Raw genomic sequence first — 23,205 nt, forward strand, 5'->3', positions numbered from 1 at the left:
TAACACTCCAAATATCCTTTGAACCTTAAACTTAATATAAGGAGTTTATTGAACTAATTAATAAACTATCAATGTGGGACAAGAATGAGTATGAAAACACTCACCCCCTACATCTACCTTATATACACAACAAGGCCCAAAATTCTCCCATGATATTCCTATGTGGGACAACATCACTTCTTCTTTTTCTACTCAATCTAATTTATGAATTCACCTATGTATTGGCAGCCATATTTTAGACTAATTGTTGTTACAATTAGGAACATTAACATGTCAATTACAAAATACGTTGTACTGCAACATAGTAATAACTTGCAATGCCAACAATCCTAGTGAAACCCATTTGGCCTTGAATCCCGTCGCTTGCATATATTACTACCACGCTATTGCTACTGTGTGAGCAACCATTGTTTCCTCTCCATGTCCGCAATTTGCACATAAGAAGGTGTTGGTACAAAGAGAGATGCTATAAAAGGATCTTTTTGCCCCATTGGTTGGAGTGTCCCATTTGGAACAAGCAATGCAGAACCTTAGGTTTAGTTTTACTGTGCCCAAGCAATGCCACACTGTTCGCACTTCCACCAGTCAGCTGAGAATTCCCGCATGCTACCTTATTGTTCCCTAATCATATATACGATACAACAATAATTGATCAAAACCACCTGCTACATAGGCCTTACGCGTAGATTGGGGGCTGATTCGACCAACGCTAATCCCTACTCAATTTTACCACTTTCAGCAGCAGAGTTTTCCAAGCTGAAGTCACTTTAGGCTCTCCATCGATCTATTAGGAGTGTCGAGAATGACCAATAGAAATAGTTTTCTTGTGTCCCACATTACTTTCATAAGAGACTCTCAACTTGCTTGAAAACCCTACATCTTTAACTTTTGACCTAGTTTTTACAGTTGATAAAAATCCTCTCAACTAGCTTTTTGATCAGATATTTTTTATTGTGTCTTGAATTGAAATCTCAACAAACTGAGGTTTTCATCTCTATAAATAGGCATTGGTTCTTCACACTTCATACACTGCTTGAAAACATTTCTTCTCCTCCCTTTCTCTCGCTGTTATATCTCTTAGTTTTGAATAATAATTATTTTCATTTCCAATTCTCTACCACGAGTACATGTGCTGGGGAGTCTTGTATTAACCCTTGGTGGGAAAAATGGTTCTAAATGATTGGACCTTGCAATTTTTCTTTCAGGCAATTGTTTTTCCACGGCACAACAATTTCTGTTAGATATTTCTAACAATCTGAAGGCAAAAATTCCTCATACCCAATAGAAATCATGGTTGTTCCTATTACTAATGCCTTGCTCGATCTTTCCAAATTGGAACCATAAGATTAGACTAACTTCAAACGATGGTTTCAGAAACTCCTTACATATTTGAGCAACAAGATGTGGATTAGGTATTGTTAAAGGATCCAATAGAAACTCCATTACAAATCTCAGAAGTATCTCAAACATCTTCATCAACGGACGTAAAAAAAAAAGTTGATCAAGAAGTCAAAGCGAAATTCAAGAAAGATAACAAGATTGTCGGAGACCACGTCTTTAATCACATGTAGAACACTATATTCGTCTTATTCATGAATCATAAAAATGCTAAGACAATTTGGGATAAATTAAAAATCATGTAGGGAGGCGATGATGCAAGCAGGAAAGAAATATATTGTTGGCAAATGGCTCCAATTGCAGATGGCTGATCGAAAATCAATAATGAACCAAGTTCATAAATACGAAAATTTGGTGGTGGACGTGCTGAGTGAAGGTATGAAGATGTGTGAGGTTTTGCAAGCTAATGTACTTCTTGAGAAGTTTCCCCCCTGTTGGAACAAATATAGAAATTGTTTGAAGCACAAGAAATGGGATCTAATGCTCCAAGAACTTATCAATCACATGAGAACTGTGGAAGCAAATAGAGAAAATGATTAGCAAAACTCTTCATCTTCTATTTCTTTTAAGGCTAACTTAATTGAATCTTCTACATTTGCTAAGGATAGGCTTCAGAATAAAGGTAAAAAGTTCTATAAAGATGGTCAACGAAAGTCGTCTAAAAGCATGATGGTAAAATCCAAAAAGTAAACAACTCTGCTACTACTATGGGAAACCAGATCATAAAGCGTATCAATGCTTCTACAGGAAAGACTAGCAGAAGGTGAATCAGAGACAAGCACCAAAGACTATTCCCCAAACTAACCTTGCCAAAAATGATGGAATCATAATTGCAATAGTAGTTGAGGAAAATATGCTCGGTGCTTCTAGGCATCTATGCACCAATAAGGCGTTGTTTCACTTATTCCTTGAGGCTACTGACAGAGAATACGTCTTCATGGGCAACTCCACTACTTCTGGAGTTTTGGGTAAAGGAAATATCTTCCTCAAACATACTTCTGGCAAAACCTTTGCATTGCATAATGTATTGTATTTGCCCTACTTTGTAGGAATTCAATTTCTGGTAGTCTTCTTAATAAGGTTGAATTAAAAATAGTATTAAAAGCTGACAAGGTGATAATAATAAAAATTTCGTAGGGAAATGATACCTAGATGATGGACTATTTGTCCTAAACACCATTCCTACAATTTCAAATAAAAGTTCTTCAAGTTCTGCTTATTTGATTAGATCTGTTAATACTTGGCATGGTAGGCTAGGGCATGTTAACTATGCTTCAATTGAAAGACTGAAAGTATGAATCTTAATAATACATATGATGTAAGTGATTGTTCTAAATGTTCAGTCTATGTACAAGCTAAATATGTCAAAAAATCCTTTAAACCTGTTACACTCAGAAGCATTGAATTACTTGAACTAATTCATTTGGACATGACTGATTTTAACAACACACTAAGCAAAGATGATAAAAGATATTATATTTCTTTTGTTGATGATTATTCTAGATATAATAAAATTTATCTACTAAGAACAAAAGATCAAGCAATTGAAATATTTCTGAAATTCAAATCCTAAGTTGAAAATTAAAAGGCTTGGGTCTGATAGAGGTGGTGAATACGACATTAACTTTCTTAAGGAATTATGTGAAAATAATGATATTATCCATGAACCTCAACAAACTGACATAGTTGAACGAAAAAATAGAATCCTAAAAGAAATGATGAATGCTATGTTACTAAGTTCTGGCATGCCTAATGATATATAGGGGAAAACAATGCTATCTACATGTTATATTTTTAATAGAGTTCCATATAAAAAGATTGGATAAAACACTTTATGAAATATGTAAAGGGTTTACACCTAAGATTGGCTATCTTAAAGTATGGGGGTTCTTGGCAATAGTTGCATATCCATAACTTAAAAAAATAAATATAAGGCCTAAGACTTTTGATTGCGTGTTTATTGGTTGTGTCCAAAATAGTGTTGAGTATAGATTCATGTATTTGCATGATAATCTATGTTGTGAATTTAGAGATGTTGAATTCTTTGAATTAATTTTTTTCTTGAATAAAGCTATTAATACTCAAGTAGCTTCTTCCAGCAACAATGTAGAACCCTTACACAACTTCCTCTATTTCAACTATGAATAAAATTAGAAAGAATAAGACAAAAAAGTAAGTATTGTTTTGGATTAGATTTCTTAATTGTTTTCCTGGCTGAAGACCTTGACAAAATAAATGAACACTTTATCTCAATATTTTTGTTACATGCAAATCCTAAAATATATGTAGAGGCTATAACTTCTATAAATTCTAGTTTCTGGAAAGAAATAATTAAAAACGAACTAAATTTTATCATGATAAATAACACTTGGGATTTAGTGGATTTATCCATAGGAAGTAAGCCTATTAAATGCAAATGAATTTTCAGGAAGAAAATTAAGCCAAATGGGTTTATAGACAAATTTAAGGCAAGACTAGTGGTTGTAGGATATACTCAAAAGAAAGGTATAGACATACATAGTCTCCTGTGATCAAAATTGCAACAATTAGAACTTCAGTTGCATTGTTTGCTATTCATGGCTTAATAGTTCATCAAATGGATGTAAAAACCTCATTTTAAGTGGCTATTTAGAAAAGAAAATATACATGGAACAACCAAAGGGTTTGTAGTTCCTAATCAAGAGAATAAGGTACACAAACTTAAAACATCACTATATGGTCTTAAGCAAACTCCCAAACAATGATTTTGAAAAGTTTGATCATATTCTATTAGTATTAGGATTTTGTGATGTAAACTAGATAACCTATCATGATAAAGTGAGTTCAGCTGGTGGTTATGCCTTTACTTTCGATAGGGGAGCTATTTCTTGAAATTTATGAAATAAACTTGTATTGCTCACTCTACCATGGAATTTAAATTTATAGCTCTTTGATTAGCAAGTAAAGAAGTTGAATGGTTGAGAAATTTAGTGGGTGATGTGCCCTTGTAGGGGTTTTTTGTATCTGTCTCCTTATACTGTGATTCTCAAGTTGCCATTGGAATTGTCAAGAACCATGCATATAATGCAAATGGAGACATATTCGCATTAGACACGATGCAATGGAAGAGCTCTTGAAGAATGGAGTAATCTTCTTGGATTATTTGAGGTCTGAGAGGAACTTGCAAGATCCTCTCACAAAGAGACTAACTAGGAGAGTTATCTTTAAGACTTTAAGGGCAATGTGAGCTCAGACCCTAAAACTAATTAAAAGTGATAATAACCATATGAGAATCCATAGCCCTATATTCTGGGTAGTCCTAACAAAGACTTGATAGCTGATCCTTACCAAATATGGATTAGGAAGATAGTTTTATAGCTCACTTGTTGAGTGGTTTATATATAGAATTGATGGAACTATCTGAATGGGTGTGAAGGAGAGCCACCTTCTATAAAAGAAAAAAGAATTCTTTCTAGGGTACTCATTAGAACTCAGTGTACTAGCGTAGGGACACTAATAATACTTGAATTTTATTGGCGGAATAACAAACTCTAAGGAGACAATACGTGGTGTGGGGGTTTCAACTTGAGCTATTGAAAGTTCAGATTTTTTCACTTTCATTAGTTGTGTTGTTGTCTCACCTCACTATGCATTAGTTCAATTAAAAGATATTAATGTTTAAGTGTTCATTCCTTCACTGAAAACAATCATATTCTTTAAACTGGTTAGTCATTCACGAGGAATTGTGGAGAATGACTACTAGAAGCTTTTCTTGTATTCCACATTGCTTTCATGAGAGAGTCTCAACTTGCTTTTATTATTCCACATGATTACATTTGGATCATGTAGTGTAGGTAAGTGGATTTTGGGAGAAAACCCACACGCACGCGTCTGCTCGTCCCGTGCCGTCCCGATCTGGCTAGGCTGGGTCGGTCTGAGTTGTGTGATTTTAAATCTTTCTGTGAGAATACACGTTGAAAATCTCTACAACTTTTGATTTTTGACTAAGTCTTTGCAATTGAGAAAAATCCTCTTCAACTAGCCGTTTTGATTTGATATTTTTTGGAGTATCCCACATTGAAATCTCAACAAATCGAGGTTTTCCTCTCTATAATAGGCCTCGGCTCTTCATACTTCATACACAGCTTCAAAAAGTTTATTCTCTTCTCTTTCTCTTGCTACTATATCTCTCAGTTCTGAGTAATAATTATTTTTTGTTCCAACTCTCTGCCACGAGTGCACGCGTTGTTGTAAAATGATTCTACCAATTGCACCTTGGTTATACCGTAATTTTGCTTTCAGGGTAGTGATTTTTCCACGACACGTCGATTTCTCTTTGATATTTCTAACATGAAATTTTACCCATTTGTCGTTTGTGCTGTCATACTTGTTGCCCTGTTGATCAGCTGATGAACCATCATCCTTAAGATTTACTAGGTTTTTAGTAATTTGAGGACTATGTGGCTTGTGTAGGGAACATGGGTTGATGAGAGGATCTTTATTTTCTTATGGAATAAGAGTTTCGATCTTATTAATGTTTTGTTCTTCCTCCTCTTTAGTTTGTGACTAAGTTTCTTCCATGGTTTCCTTGGAATTCTTTTACCTATTTTCTTCTTCCCTTAAGCGCTCCTTAGGTTTCCTCAGAAACTCAACACTAGGTTTTTGCACTTCTAGATATTTAAATTACCTCAAAACTACTATATCCTTACACCAATTATAAAACCTAACAAGTTCATCAATCATCTTTATTGCATTTAACATAAACATCAAATGCCTTGTCGTAATAAGCATATTTTAGGTCCAAGAAATGGTATTGCAATTTATTGAACACATAATTTACATTAGTATAAAGTTTAAATTTGTCCTTCACAAATACTAATACTATCTCAATGTTCATCGCAGCATTGATGTAGAAGCCAACAAACGAGCAAGAAGCTAAAATAATGTGTCAACCTCTCCAAATTCTTCTTGGGAACCAATTCTTCAACCACAGGTCACTTCACTTCTCCCCTTAAGTGACTTTTTTTTCCATAAGATCTTGACATCCTATCCATCCTATGACTAGGTTCTGGAGACTCCATACACATTATCAATACCTCAATTTACCCTCATATACCATAAACTTAAGCTTCTGATCCAGAAACACAACATAAGTCCTCATGAATCCTAAATGATACCACGAATTTGGATGTGCCTCATCTAAAAAATCTGACATATTTAGAACCCTTGTCCTTTCGGATTGCAACCATTATTTCCTATCCAAAAGAAGGGTCCTTATCACTTAACAATCGATACACAAGCATCAAAGTCTTCAATTGCACAATCCAATAATGGTTTTTTGCTCGACCTCTTCAAAATTGCAACAAAACATGTGTCACATATCTTCTTGAATATGAGATCTTACTTAATATATCTCTAACATATTTTTTATCCGCAAGTTCATTATCATGGGAGGAGGACTTTTCAATCAAAACATCAAGATCAGGTGCAACATTCGCAACCTCCGATCACTTTCCTAATTGTGCTTGATGTCATGACTAGCAATTACTTATCAACTTTTGATCTCCGTCTCAGTCACTTCTTGATATCGTACGTGAATTGGTTACCAACTAATTACCTTTACTTATAGTAATTGTAATTTAGCATAAATAAAATCAACACTGAATCTATAAGATCCTCATATTACATAAGAAAGAAAAATAATAGGGTTTAATTTGCTCATAGAGGAAAAGGTATACTACTGTGTGTATGGAATAGCTTTATACTTGTTTATGTTAGTCAAATGTTACGGTTTTACAAGCTAACACACTTTTTTAAGAAAAATTGTTGGATTAGGGAGATAAAAATTAATCATTGGATCATGAGGGAAAATGAAATTAAGGCTGAGGAAATGGGATCACCATGGAACTACATCATTTTGACATAAATTGGGAAAGGCTAGGAATTTTGGAAGTTGGGACGACATCGGAGGGAGAGATTTTAACCCTAATATGATTGAACAAGTGGTAAGAGAGGATGCAATAAGGAAAACTGAAGCCCATGCTCACTCTTATACGCGCCAAATCAACAGGCAGCATACGAGCTAATGGAAAGAAACATTAGTTAGGAATAATTACAACATTATCTTTGTGATTACAAAATGATATCTTTTCCTATATTCCTTAAGGTCCAATTACATGATTAGAAAAGTTAGATTTTGAATAAAATTTTATATCTCTAAGCTTCTCATCTCCTTTTCTATAATGTGTATGTCAATTCATAACAACTTGAAATCAGAATCAACAATTCTTAAACCTGCAACAAATTAATGATGGATGGAACTAGAATTAAAGAGTTACAATAAGCACGAGAGAAAATGAAATATTTTTGGTGGAACAAAAAACATTTACACTACAAAAAAAAAAAAAGAAACTACTATTGCCTACACTTTTAATGACAATGACTAAAAGCCTTGGTAAATAATTATTATTAACCATGATTAGATAAACATCAATGCAAAAACTTAGTTTATCTATCATGAATCTTTTTCCCTAGTTGTATGTCATGTTTAGCCATGGCCTTTAGCCATGACAAATATTTTAGCCACACCCGCAAAAACTACGGGCAACAATCATTGCGTGGTCGTTGTCAATAACTATTTAATACAGCTATTTATTTTTAACCATGGCAATTAGCCATGGTTACATGTTATATTTTTCTTAGTGTTAAGAGCAACAATTGAAGAACACACTCAAACACAATGGGAGCATATTACCAATATGATAATAATGCAACAACAATTGCCAAATTTCATTGAGCAACTTCAAATCAATAATCTAAATAAACCAGTGCAGAGAGGGACGTACTGCTTCTGCAGTTGAAATGGCTCAACCTCATGTCATCTTTTAGAAAGTTCTGTATGAAAGAATTGGTATGGCTCGAGACGCGGTGAAAGCGTAAAATAAAAAAGAATTAAAATCTATTTCAAAGGGGTGTTTTCTTTGAAACTTTCGGGCTACTGGTGTTTTTCAAAAGTATAACAACAAAATAAACATATTGAACATGTGGCTAAAGGAGGAAAACGGAAAGTACATAATTTAAATAGAACTTTACCTTTTTGTTTTTCTAAAGAAGAGCAACAACATGTGTTGTTCCCTTGTCGTTTTTCTATTCTATTCACTTGAGTACTCAACATAAAAGTCCTCTAAGTTGGCCACACCACACTCGAAGAATAATAGCTCTATTCTACTGCTAGATAGAAGATACAACAAGGAAAAAAAATAAGTTCAAACAACACACTATTTATTAGTATTTTTGGATTGTTTAATGTTCAACATTGAATCAAATTCAAGTAGAATATTAGAGGAGAATATTGAGAGAGAGTAAAGCGGGCTGTTTTGGATTAGTATACGTGTGAGAATGAGAGAAAGTTAATTTTATGAGAGTTGCATGTGTAGTTTTGTATTTTAGATGAATGAATTCAAAATTCAAACGACAAAGTTTACCACTAAAGTAACCTATACACACATGCACAAAACTTCCAACCATGATAGCACAAAACTAGGACCACTAAATCACCTCATTGCCGGCCACCTTTGTGTGCATGTGGAGGAGTTTAACTCTTCCTTAGCTTGATCCAGCCTCTCTCAAATGAGCTTAAACTTCAAGTTATGGACCGGGTAACTAAGGTCCATTGACATTAAATTAATAATATTAACTTTAATCTAAGTCCAATAATTTATTTAGTCCAATTAAATAAACATACACCCAAAAACTAATTAATTCAATCAATTAATTAAGCCAAACTCAATAAAGTAATCCAATTAATTTAAAGGTGTTAAGTCCAAAATTAATTAACCATCCATCAAATAATTTTTTCAATAAATGATCAAGTCATTTATATTATTATTGAATTAATTTAATCCAATTAAATTAATTTTTTTCTTCTATAACTAATTCCACTAATTCGATAATGAATTATGTGTCACTTTTTAGGTGTCCAATACAATCAATTAATTAAATTTAATTTAATTATTTATTATTAATTAACCATTAATAAAAAAAAATATCTGTCATCTTGGGTGGTCGTCTGGCAACGGTCCGTGACACTAGAGACTAGATGAATGTTGGCATGAACATTTAGGCTTTCGAGTACCATACTGGTATGGGTCTTCCACCATCCATCTCCCAGTCTTAGTTTAGGGCATTAAATTGGGCGTCGATTTCCATTCTGACTGGACAACTATGTTCAATGAGTCGAGATGTGTTTGTGCTATTGATTGACACAGGAAGCCATTCCCTACTCAACCAATCATTACAGCCACAGACTCTAAGAGCTCAAACCATCTCAGAGCGCATAAGAGACTCAACTGTCAAATACTTATAGGTGTGGATTCTATCTTGGAACCCACCATCCTAATTACATATTCCAATTGCACAGGAAAAAACTTATAATAACCACATCCGTGATACGGTCATCTTTTAGCTAGATCCAAGTTACAACCATTGTATGCATGTGATTGCCATAGTTTCTCAAGTTCAATGACAAATACCGTATTATCGGAGTGAGGAGGTTCAATCACACCAACCAAACTTCAAAGGCTTCTGTATGATGGCTCCCGCGAGACAGTTCAGCCAACTTAACAATCTAGTCAACCACCCACTAACATTGCATAGACGTTCAACGTCTATCGACAATGAAACACGGTATTCATCCAATCGATGCAATGTTTAGTGCAAGCCTCAATAGGACTCTCGATGCTCGGTGTTGAGGTCTTCAACTTAGAATGTTTCAGACTCAACCCTTAAAAGTTGATTTAAGCTGTTATCCAATGTGCAGCGGAATTACATGGGTTGCATGTCTGGTTTGAGGACTTTGTTGTAATGTTAAGCATATAACAATAAGGGAAAATAGCATTTTTAGTCCCATAAGTCCTATGTCACTTTTGGTACCATTAATTACGGGATTAGCACGTTTAGTTCCATAACTTACAAAATTTAATACTTTTGATCCTCATGCACTTTTACATCTACAATTTAACGATGTAGGTCACGTGCCAAGCACGTAGCTGTTAAGTATTTTTTATTTTAGAAAAAATTGACCCTTTTTTCAATAGTAGCATATGAGGGTTGCATTTGGCCTACTTGATTCACTTTTGAAAGACATGATTCTTTGTGTTGTTTCTGGTTTGCTTCAACTTATAGAAATATGAGAAGGATGAGATTCAATTTTTGTGAGAGAAGAGAGAAATCGTTATATTTTTTGGCTAATTTCCTTCGAGATTTATTTTTTTCTCCTCAAATGTAGTTAAATTTTTTCAAAAATGGTCCCAAGCTAGAAAACAAACCAATTTCATCTCCAGTCAAAAATACTTAACGATCACATGCTAGACACGTTCTTTACACTGTTAACTTGTAGACAAAAAAAAATTGATGAGGACCAGAAGTGCTAATTTTTATAAGTTACGGTACTAAGAATGTTAATCCCATAATGAATGGGACCAAAAGCGAAAAGAAACTATATAACTTATGGGACCAAAAATATTATTTTTTCTAAAAATAATTAGTAAGCACAACAAATAATAATTAGTGAGCACAACGAATACGATTGCCAAATAATGAATACTTACTTTATTCATTCATAAATAATATTACAATTACATTAAAATTTTCAAAACAGATTACATAGAGGTCAATCTAATTAACTTTATAATCATCTATTCTAACAATCTTCCACTTGACCCTAAAGTCAATCACTCATGTTTCTCAAATCCATCTTCCCATGATGTCGAGTATAAGCAATCTGTGACACCAGCTTGGTCAATGGATCTGCTGTATTTTCTCCAGATGCGACTATGTCCATCCGAACATCACCTCTTCCCACCATCTCTCTAAGCAGATGGTAGAGTCTAAGAATGTGCTAATAAGATCTGGGTTCATTCGCTTGCGCTATAGCCCCATTGTTATCACAGAAGATAACTACTGGCTCAAAAATATTAGGGACTGTACCCAACTCTTTGTTGTAGTTTAAAAGATTAGTTAAGAAAAAAATGACAATTGATTACTTAAAAGTATAGTAAACATAATAGAAAAATAAAAATTTGAAGTTTTATGCAGTTACAAATAAATAAAACAAATAAAATAAGCTGCTAAAAGTTTTGATTCCTTTTATATTTTTTGTACAAATCATTCATAAAAAAATAAATTCAAAATTACTATTCAACAGCGTTTCATAAATATAGATTAACTTAAAGCCTAAAATCAACTTCGAACAACTTGTCAAAAAAGTAATAACCCAAATCAAATAGGTTGTAACTAAATTTTGTATTATTTTAACTTAATATTAACTCTTTCCAAAAAAAATAGAAAAAAAAAATAGAGAATAGGAAAAAAAGTATTGAAATAACTGACAATAATAAAAATTGTTGAGATTGTAAAACAGATAATAAAAAAAACTTTGAAAAGAAGAAAGAATAATGTCACGTGGCAAATAGATTAGCAATAAAAAATCATACCCAATAAAAAGAACTTAGTGAGAGGATGTTTGGTGAAAAGAGTACAATATTAAAATGATGATCTGCCGACTACCACCAATACCAAAGCAATCGTACATGAACGTGATCATGTAAGCTGTGACTCAATCACAAGAATCTGATTGGATTTGACGAACACCCATTCAAATAGTGGGCATGTGAGGTGGGGTCGTGCCGCAGCATGGCCTAGTTGCCGGTGGTGATGGATGGGACCACCTGGAGGAAGAGGATGAAACTGTTTGGGATAAGATACTTACCTATATTAAATAAATCGTCAACAAAACCACATATAATTATAAATCATGCAAAAATACCCTCTTCGTCAAAAAAAAAATAGAGAGTTGTCTACACGCGCAGGACATGCGAATGGGATAACTTTTTGATACATTTTCAGCATTTATCCTCTTGAAATAGACAAAATTGCCCCTATCAATTTTATTTTTGGTTAATTCTTTATATTTTTAATATTTCTTTTGAAGAAAATACTAAAAAAACTAGTATTCATCAATATTTATATATAAAAATTATTATTACATCAAACTAAATTATTATACATATTTTACATGTGAATAATATTATTTATAATTTTTTAAAATTAAAATTCATGAATTTATTTCTAAATAGTATTAGTCAATTTAATTTTTGTGTTGGATACATTTTGAATTTATATTATTTATATAAAATGTAGTAAATAAAGTTTAATTTTTTAATATATTATATTTAGGCATAAAAATACATAATTAAATTAATTCATTATATTAAATTATACAAAATAAAAAAAAATACAACAATAATAAAATAAATAGAAAACTAATCATCTCCACCAGCCCACCCCGCACCCCCAATTCCCAGCCACCATCCCCGCCTGCATCTCCCCCCTCCTGCGCTCGTGTCTCCTGTCTCTCGCCTCCTTCACTTCCACTAGCGCCTCCACCGCATACCATCTAGGTGGGTTGGGCGCGCCATCATGGCGTCGTTGCCCAGATTTAGGCGGGGACTAGCGTTGTCGCCCTCCCAAATTTGGGACGATGTCGTCGTTGCCCACCCAGATCTGTGGCGACGTCTCGATCGCCCAACATAAATGGGGGCGAAGGCGAGGTTGCCCCCATCGGGTGTGATAGTGAGCTCGCCATCGGCACCTCCACTACATACATATGTATATAATATGATTATATTAAATATTTGTTTATATTATATATATTATAATATAATATTTTTGTTTATATTAACCATGTATATAATACATAAATGTAAAGAATATATTTTTCAAATTACTTAAGATGTAGGCCATTCACTTTTATCTAAAAAAAATCAATGGCTTATAAAACAACGCAATAATAGGAAAATTCGTTGTGGCTAACTTAATTGTGGAAAATGTCATCAGCGTATTTTCAGTATTAAGTTACCTAGCTCTATTAGTACGTGTGCATTGTATAGACTGTGGCGTATCTCTTGACTTGTTGAGGGAGACACTTAATGAGGAACACTGTTGTACTATATTTTTCTTTTTTAATGAAAATTACATTTACTCAAAAAAAATTAAAAAATAACAGGAAAATCATAAAAAAAAAATAACGTGGTTAAAGACAATTGACAAAAAAAGTATGTGTGCAATATTTCAAAAAACAAAGGGGTTTTCTGCATATATTTTCAACACGAGATGTTTAGGAGATTTTATGCAATTTTCCCTTGGCATATTTTTTCTGATTTCCTTGTCCTTTCTTTTCTTTACTGAAAGTAAGGGGAAAAAAAGTGAGAAAACTGCGGAAAACCCCAAGAATTGAAGGAAAATTTGATCCAAAAAATTGGACTTGAAAATAGTGGAAGAGATAAAAAATTGATTAATGACATGAAATTTTGAGCGCCAAGATGTACTATACTATATTGCATTAGATTAATTATGCTAAAATTTAAAAAATTGGTTCATTCATAAATAATATTGCGTAATGAGTTGAGCATATATATATATATATATATATATATATTTATAGACATATAAAACAGTTCTAATCTAATAAGAAAATAGAGTTTAATTAGGAAAACAATAAACTATGTGGGGAAATCTAATTATTATAAAATACTGACCAATGTAAGAACTATTATAAATATTTCAATCGAATTATACGTTGTTAATATTATTTACATAATACTCCTTCTCTCCTGCATGACACATTCTTCTCTCCCAGGAGGGTTTCTAATACTTCCCTAGGTTCCCTTTGAGGTGTGTAGCAATCTTATCATGAGGACGAGGCTCACCAACTCTGAATTTACACCTACATATCTTATTAGCCCGGCATCAAACTTTTTGACCTGCAGCTGAATGTAAAATACGTACTGGAAAAAATAACAAAATACAAAATAATTGAATACTAGATAAATAAACAAAAGCATCAATCATACAAGATGGTACATACATATCCTATAGCTATAACCTGGCAAGATATCCGCTCCCAAGCATTCATCTCTACCTCCTCATTATGCAGGGAAAACATCGAGAAAAACAGAAAATTTTATAATTGCTAAAAGCACTGCCCTATAATACACTTAAACAATGAAACAAGTTGTTTCTAATCTATATCCACTTATCTTTGTGGAGAACTCGAGAGAACCTTCACACAACAAGGTCATCCGGGTGATCGTACACAACCTCCAGGTAGAAGAAACTTGAACTTCTCTGCGTTCTCGATCAAGTAAGCAGGAATATGGACAGCAGAAGCTGACCGTGGAATTGATCCCATCTTTTTTATCAAGTCCTTGAAAGAATACTCCTCGGGTAACATGTCAAACAGATCATCTCCCCGACAGATTAGGTTCTGAATTCTAGAATACTTCAAAAAGTCTCTATGTCTCACTCGGTCTGCATGACTATATGCAGTCATTTTAAATACAAATTCTTTCAGATAGCGGAAGCAAAAGCTACAGTGCCAACCTGCATCTGACAGAATAACATCAGTTTGGCGTGAATGTCGATATTGGGTCCACTGACTGTAGATGTGGGTGGTAGCACGCCAACTGCTATAGTCCACAGGAAACTCGAAGGAGTACATATAATGTCGCAGTTCAAGATGGAGCACAGGTGGCACCCCATCACACCACTGCAACAGTTTCACAGTATGTGGACTCGGTATTTCATCAGTATCCGACATAATGAGGAGGTCGCCAACAGATATGCCCGCACGACGAAGCAACCCATTCATAGCTATACGATGCTCTGCTTCAAGTTTAAAAGGGTCCTCATGTGACCCATATGATGCAATACGGCCCGGAAATATGCCATGAAAAATTTTGTTTTCAGCAAAAGCATATCTGTCGCGGTTTTCAGCAAAGTAGAGGGGTTTCGGGATACCTGTGAAAGTCGTGTTGGCTTCCAAGATAACAAACTTAGTCACGTAAGGATGGAGTTCCTTCCACCTTATCTCTAGCATGTCTAACTCGTTGCTGAATATAATTCCATCAAACACGCGACGTGGTTCAGATCGTAAGGACCAACCATGGAGACGACAAAGGTAGTCCATAGAAACATTCTCTGCATAGTAATGTGGTAAATGCTGAAATGGGGGTGGAGGCCTGTCCCAAATAGGGCGGAAAAAATAGGAGATCTTCTGACGATAGGTGAAAACTCCAATGATACAAATTGGTCCAAGTATTAATAATAAAATAAAAAGGAGTTTTCTAGGAGGGCGCCTAGAGGTGAGACGGAGAGGTCTTGGGGCCATGCTATGAGAAGCATTGATCAGGATGAACAGACATGTAATCACCAACGATCATGTTCTGCATAATTAAGGACGCAGATGAAACAAGGCAATCAAGAAATGCAGTTCATTTCAGTATTTAAAAGGAGGTTAAATCATAAACTTGAACCACTTAATATTTCTGACAGGACATTCATAAAGCTAAAGGTGCAAGACTAACGGCAAATACTTCTTCACGGAACTTAGACATCTATTGATTAAGCAAAAACATAAAAGTGAGATATAGACAGCCCCAATCATGAGGCAGATCTGAATCAGAATCAAGTATGGAAAAATATAGAGTTTGGATCAAGTCAACTTTTCTTCATGGAGAAGTAGAGTACTTTATATCAAAAACACAAATCAGCAAAGAACTAGGAAGAGAATCAAAAACCTGAAACCATACTAATACTTTGTGCGCTCAACTGAAGATCCAACATAGAACAGTTATTTAAATTAAATCCAAAGCTTCAATATTTCTGCTTAGAACAAAAGCATTTAAGAAAATAGGCATTTCGAGATGAGAACACTAAAAATGAAGGCATTGCATAAATCAATTTTTTCATGATGAGAACACTAAAAATGAAGGCATTGCATAAATCAATTTTTTCATTGTATTAAAAGGCCTGCGGAACTTGAAGGAGGACAAAAGTTCATGGAACTTGGAATGCCCTTATCATAAGTTCTCTAGGCAAATCAACCAAATCAACCACACAAATGCTTCTCACGCTTTCTACTTGGCTAAAGTTGTTACAAGAAGTTCTTTGATTCTGTTGTTTTTCTAGGTTCCCCCTTTACACACCAAAGATGATGAAGTATGAAGGCTAAGTCTGCATCAAAAGAATGGGTTATACAAGTATTGAAGAACCTTTTCGACCAGGAAAGTCAAAAAATGATGAATGCCTAGGACCACTATTCCTTATGCATAGCAGCTCACTATGCTGAACTGTGCAATTCCTACCTTCAAAAACTCTTGGAGTCTGCATATAAAATGCATTTTCAAGTAATGATAGGAACTCCAACTTAAGAACTATGATTGTCAACATTTTCACATCAAGTAATCCAGCTCCTAACACCAATATGATAGTATATCATAAAAGTTCGAACACAAAAATTAAATATTACTATTGTCCATAGAGTCAACACACGACACCCGGTGATCATGTTGCCAACATTTGACATGGAGAGAGATTATAAGAGTCCTTAAGTCGTCACATACGTGTAGAAGAATATCTAGCACAAATGCTGCTAAAGGCTACATGACAAATAAATTCCCGGCCTTCCACTTTGATTTTATTGCCTGCTACAGTTGAAAAATTTTGCATTGAAAACAAGCATGGCTAAATACATGAGTTGTCTCTAAATGAATCTATATCCAAAACATAGTTGTTATTGGGACCTTGTTACAGGAATCTAGTACATTGAACATATTTAATTTCAAATGCAATCTCCAAAAGTTGTAAGTAGCTCACACCATTCAGGGACTACACTTACATCATGGGTAAAGAACCACAGATTCCACCATGAACTTATTCAAGAGGCCTACTTAAAAAGATAATTAACAAAGAAAACTTCATGAAAGAATATTAATAAAACCTAGGGAGATATAGACAGAAGTCCTGGAATCATTAATTGTGCGTGTACATCAAGGATTATCAAAAACAAAAAATTGGTATTCAAGTCAACCTGTTTCTAGACAGATACCAAAAGCCATATGTCGAAGATGTTAGTAATATGACTCAACTTTTGTTTAAAATAGGGTCATTTCTTAGGAGGGGCAATTGTTAGGGATCCAAATGATTAATTGATGAGTGCTACTGCTTAAGGATCAGTAAGCCTCAAGTCAAGTCAACAGCAACTGCCTTATTAATACTTCTCTAGAGTTAACTACATGGAAAAAATGCATTTACAAGCAGATTGGAATACAAGTTAAAACAGGAAAACATAAGAGCAAAAGAATAGTTGAACCTAGACACTAGAGCTAATTTTTCCCTCATGATTGTATCCACTCACATTCAGATAAATCCAATCTTCCCTTTCAAGATTCAACTCGATCTCTGTAGCTACAAAAAGTATGACATGTCGAAGCAGATAATTCACTGGTATGAACCATCAGTTGCCAAGATACTATCTGTTTTTCCCAAAACTTGTTTTTACAACTTCGAAATGAGAGATTGTTCAGAGACAAAAACTAAGAACAAGATGAATCTATGGTTACTAAACTCAGATCCATTCAACCAACAATGCTTTTATCAACCTAACATTAAGAATTCTTTCGTTTGCATTACATTCTATAATTAAGAATCAATGGTGAACTTCATAAATCTGAGATATATAGAACTTTAGATTTCCCCTTCTGAATGATCTTCATTCCAGTTATCCACCTATCTTTCTTTCCGTTTCCCCCAATTTAAGAGTTTCCTATTCTTACTATTCATGTCATAAGCAGTCCACTATCCTTCTCCATTTTCCTAAAATTGGTGATCTTGCCACCTATTCAGCCAGAAAACTGTACTGAATATAAATCCTCGCAGATTCTACAAACACCAAGTTGGTAACATCTGTGTAATTCTGACATAAGATACATTTATCATATATCTACCCTGTATCCCCAAGAGCTGTTTCATGTCAATTAGAGTGTACAGAGCTACCCAAGTAGGAAATTTGTTATCTTTGTACAAATAAACACAACCTTTAACTCAAGAACTGAAAACATTATGATTTAGTGCAACCCCTTTCTAAAACGTCAGCAATCTCTTAGCTTTAAGCACAATAACTGCAACGTAATCATACAAATACAATACTATAATTACAGTAGATTAGCAGGTAATTAAATGCATACTACCAAATTAAACAAATGCTTTGTAAGAGACGATTTAACGAAATACCACACATGGCATGGATTCAAATTGCTCAACACTTTTAATCATCAATTTCCATATCTGAATCTCTTGTACTGGAAGACTAAGCTGAAACCCCACAAAACGCCGACTCCAGAATACAGTTATAAAAATCCAACTTCTTAACTAACCCTAAATAAAATTTCAGAAAGTATTACCTAAAAATACATGAAAAATAAATAAAAACAGGAGCCCAGATAATCAACCACTGTAGTTACTAATTAACATGAGAAAATTAAAAGAAGGGATAATAAGCAAAAAGTCAACGGGTAGCTCCAATCAGGTTTCAAACATCAGATTTTCACCAAAGGACTAGTAAATTCGAAAATCTTGCGCATAAATACAGCATAGCTGGATCGTATACCTTTCATTGCGATTCCATATACGTGTATTTATACATAATATACCTGCAACTCTTGTACATGCAGCGTATGTATTTATGGAAATGAAGAAACTGGAAATACTTCGAGGTGAGAGAAAGTCGTTTCGAATGGAAAGAGGGGAGATTGGGATTCTCTATGGAGTCCATGTGGTTCCACATCGCTTTTCCCTTCAAATAATTATTGATTCAGAGCAAGGATCCGAGTACAAGTAATTTAATTAGTTTTTGCTTTGTCTTAGGGAAGAAAATTGATTTTTTAATAAAAAATAATTAAAAATTTGAAGTAATCACTAATTACAATGCATAAGACAAAATATATATATATATACATAACAAATTATTTATAATTTATGCAAAGAAATCTTGGACTCTTTTCATAAATTGATAATCATATATCAATTTAAAGTCTAAGAAAATAAATAAATAGATGAATATATATATATATATATCTGTACTGTATAAAAAGAAAAGACATTTTTCTCTCATATACTATATAAAAATTTACTTAGTATTTCTAACATTAATTTGAGGATTTAATACCTGTAATTTTAAATTAAACGCTATAATTTATTGTACGCCTTCGACGTATGACTCGATCTTCTCCTTGAGGAACTTGGTGAAGAGAATTCATTTGGTCTTCTTCTCTTGTTTTAGTTTGCGTTCTCTATATGTATGTGTGAGTGTCTTAGATGAACTTCAAGGACTCCTTTATATAGGTGTCAGAGAGGTGGAGTTTTTATGTATTTGCACACCTTTAGTATTATCTCTCTATAATTTAATTTAAAGAGATAAGTACATTCAGTATTTGAATAACATGATTGACTAATTTAACATTATCTCCTTAACATTTATATATTTTAAAGAGATAAATATAAAAATTATTTATCTTGATTTGATTGGAGCATACATGTCGTTGCTCTAAGTGTCATTGTCTGATTGGCTTGAATCTTTGACTGCAAAATATAATTTGACTGGTTAAGTCACTTTAACTATAACTTTGTCGGTCACTAATATGATGATAAGATATATATATATATAAATACCAATTAACTTGAAATTAATTTAGTAAATTCCAAAATACAAATAGAAAAGGTAATACAATTGATAATTAATAAGTTATTTGGCATTTTTTTGATTATTTAATTGGGTGCAAAATTAATTTGAATATACTCCTTAATTTTCACATCGCTTTTTGTTCTTCCATTTTTTTTAAAAGTAATTTCTCATAACTTTTTTATATTTTTTATTTAATTATTAATATATTTTGTAAAGTTAAAAAATAACTATCACACATTTGAATGTGACACATATACTAGTTAAAAAAATCAGTACAAGCTTGAGAAATTAAATAGCAATAAAAGTGATAAATAAAATATCAAACGAGATCATATCCCACTCTAATCGGACTATTCATGTACTTGTACACGAACTCGTTGATGCAAAATCAAGGGTAAATACCTTTTTGAAAATAGTTCGTACGCAAAAGTACACTTTTTATGTATTTTTATCTTAAACACTACGTTAAAATATGTTGTGATATATTAAGTAGCATGATTATCAATCAATATCTTGTCTAAAGTATTAAATATCAAGAAACTAAAACATACCTTGTGAGTATAGGCTACTTGCATTTATATAATTATTTCACTTAAAATGAGTAAATCTTCAAAAAACCAGTCAATGAGTATTAAAATTTGAGGATCGAATTCTTTCAATTGGAGGGGAGGGGAGAATGTAATGCCCGTCACCTATTATATTAAATATTACGACGTATTATCTTTAATAAATTAGTTTATTATCACCTATACTATATATTCTTTTTAACATATTTATTGGTTGAGAATTATCTACAAAAAGTTTATTTAAGTTAATTAAGAATAAAGGAGAAATTCTATGAAATTTGATTATTTAACTTGTAAGAATTAGAAAAACTCAAATTGGCTAGAAAATAATTTATATTTTATAGGGTATGATTCAAATGTTAAAACTTTAAGTGATTAAATTGAAGTGATCTAAAATATTTGGGGTTAAATCATATAGGTTTTAAAGGTAAAGGATCAAGTTGTAATTCCTGCAAAACTTATCAAAATTAGAAACAAAAAGAAAGAAGAAAAAGAAAATAGAGAATGGTTTTTACGAGGGTGGCTAAAATATTTATCATGTCTAAAAGTCATAACAAATGATTTGATTATGATTCTTAATCATGCCAAATAATTTTTTTGGGTAAATTACATTTTGTCATTCGATTTATGTCCGTTTTTGCACTTTGGCATCTAAACTTTTTTTAGTATCAACTTACCATCTCAACTTTGTAAAATTTACACTTTGTCATATATGACTGATTTTCTGTTGATTTTTCTGCTGAAAAAATATCACATGATGTGCATATATGAAAATCACATCACACAATCATTAAAGATCACATGTATGTGATGTTTTTTCGATAAAAAAAATTTGGTGAAAAACAGCTGTAAACGATATAGTGTAAAATTTCGTAAAATTGAGATGATAAGTTGACACAAAAAAAAGGATTTAAATATCAGTGTAAAAACGGGCATAATTCAAATGACAAAATATAGTTAACCCTAATTTTTTTATGATAAAAAAGTTAGTTTTTTTCATTAATTTTATTTAACCGTAGTTAATAATAGTCATTTATCATGGTTTTTAACCATGAACACTAATTTTGTAGCCAATAGTAATTTTTTTCCTAGCATATGTCGCATTTCCAAATGTGTCATCCATGCTTGTCATCAAATAAATATGTAAACACCACTTCATTTGGAAGTTGAAGAGCAAATGAAACCCCAATTTCGTGCTCTCCTCAGCCGCGGTCAAGAGGTATCCTTGTACCCTTCTTTTCCTTTCCTTATTGTGGTATTAATCTATACTAATTAGACTAATTATATGTTTAGTTAATTACCTTTAATCAATTGGTAATTCATTTCTAATAACTCACTGTAGTTAACTAATTCTGTAATAAGTCAATGACTATTACATTGTTAGGTATATTTACATTAATTCTGTAATAAGTCAAGATGAGACGTTTGACTTATTCCAGTGTCGATAGCTGGATCAAGACAACTTTAGAGGGCGTGCATGACAGCCTTACCAATGATCTTGCATGCTGAGTGGTGCTTGTGGGAGAGCGAGTTGGCTTTAGAAGGCATGATTAGTGGATCAACAACATGGGAGGGGCATTGAGGTGCCCTTGAAGCAATCTTGTCGTGGTACGGTTGATTTGACTCCAGCAGGGAGAGTCATGTTTGTAAATGTTAATTTTATTGTATCTGTAAATCAAAATATAAATAAATTATTACAAATAAAAATATTTATATTAAAATATCAAAGTGGGTACAGTCTCTATTCTATCTTTTGATTCTTCTCTTCCAAAGTAGTATTTATAAAACTTTGACAAATGCAAAGGGTAATCTTCACGTAGATCTCTTTTGAAATTTTTATAATGTTAATTCGAGGGCTCACGTTTGTAGTCCCGAATTAAAACGTTATAGTCTTGACTTGAAATTTGATGACTTGAAATCAACCATTTATACTTAGAACTAATTTAGTAGATTTTAAAATATAAATAGGAAATAGACTACAATTAACAATTAATATATTATTTGACATTTGTCATTATTTAATTTAGAGCAAAATTAATTTGCCTATAGTGTACCCTTCAAAAGAACCATTGTCTCCTCCATTATCAAAACTAGTCATTTTCCACGTCTTTAGCTCAGGTATTCAGAAGTCCAATAGCACCACGCTAGTCGAATAATCTTTTTGAAAATTCTAAACTTATTGAAGGACTAACATACAAAATAAGGTTAACACTTCCATGTTTAAGACAATAAAAATTTGATAAGCTATATGAAGGGAACTTAAGTCAAAAAAACGTGAGATGGGGTAAAATAAATCATGCAATTCAAAGGCAGAGTGTCGGAGATGTGGAAAATAGTATGGGAACTTGCGAGACAAGTGCTAAAAGTAGAGAGAGCTCTGAAGTCAATTGGAGAAAGTAAGGATATTTCCGAAATCTTTAGGATGTCATTATTTAGGGATAAAGTTTATCTTACTGTTGGACACGTCGTCCAGACAGAAGAGATCCTATCAGATCAACAATAAATCTAGTAATGTTACTTACTTGCATGTTTGACTATCTGAATTCAAATGGCACCACTATCCCTATTAGCACCCTTTTGGTGTGAGATGGCCTAAATGTGTATAATGCGGCCAACGTGTTATCTAAGGTGATGAGTCTTGGGTTTACTCATATGGGCTACCTCGTCGACAGGTGGTAGAAT

At 33.1% G+C, this 23,205-nt stretch overlaps 1 protein-coding gene across 3 annotated transcripts; it reads right to left on the minus strand.

Moving 5' to 3' along the window:
* Window positions 1-14,240: 14,240 nt before the first annotated feature.
* LOC105162132 (beta-1,4-N-acetylglucosaminyltransferase family protein) lies at window positions 14,241-19,083 on the minus strand. 3 transcript variants are annotated; one of them, XM_011080090.3, is made up of 2 exons: window positions 18,927-19,083; window positions 14,241-15,659 (listed from the first exon to the last, which is right to left on the minus strand). In XM_011080090.3, exon 2 carries the CDS (start codon window positions 15,602-15,604, stop codon window positions 14,513-14,515), a length of 1,092 nt encoding a protein of 363 aa, XP_011078392.1. In that variant the 5' UTR covers window positions 15,605-15,659; window positions 18,927-19,083; the 3' UTR covers window positions 14,241-14,512. The 3 variants fall into 3 exon arrangements, with proteins under 3 accessions (XP_011078392.1, XP_011078391.1, XP_011078393.1); XM_011080089.3 differs by having other exon boundaries at window positions 18,884-19,079; XM_011080091.3 differs by lacking the exon at window positions 18,927-19,083 and adding an exon at window positions 18,508-18,874.
* Between the last annotated feature and the right edge of the window lie 4,122 nt (window positions 19,084-23,205).

The sequence above is a fragment of the Sesamum indicum genome, linkage group LG5 (assembly GCF_026168435.1).
Source record: "Sesamum indicum cultivar Baizhima isolate 11 linkage group LG5, ASM2616843v1, whole genome shotgun sequence".
NCBI lineage: Eukaryota > Viridiplantae > Streptophyta > Magnoliopsida > Lamiales > Pedaliaceae > Sesamum > Sesamum indicum.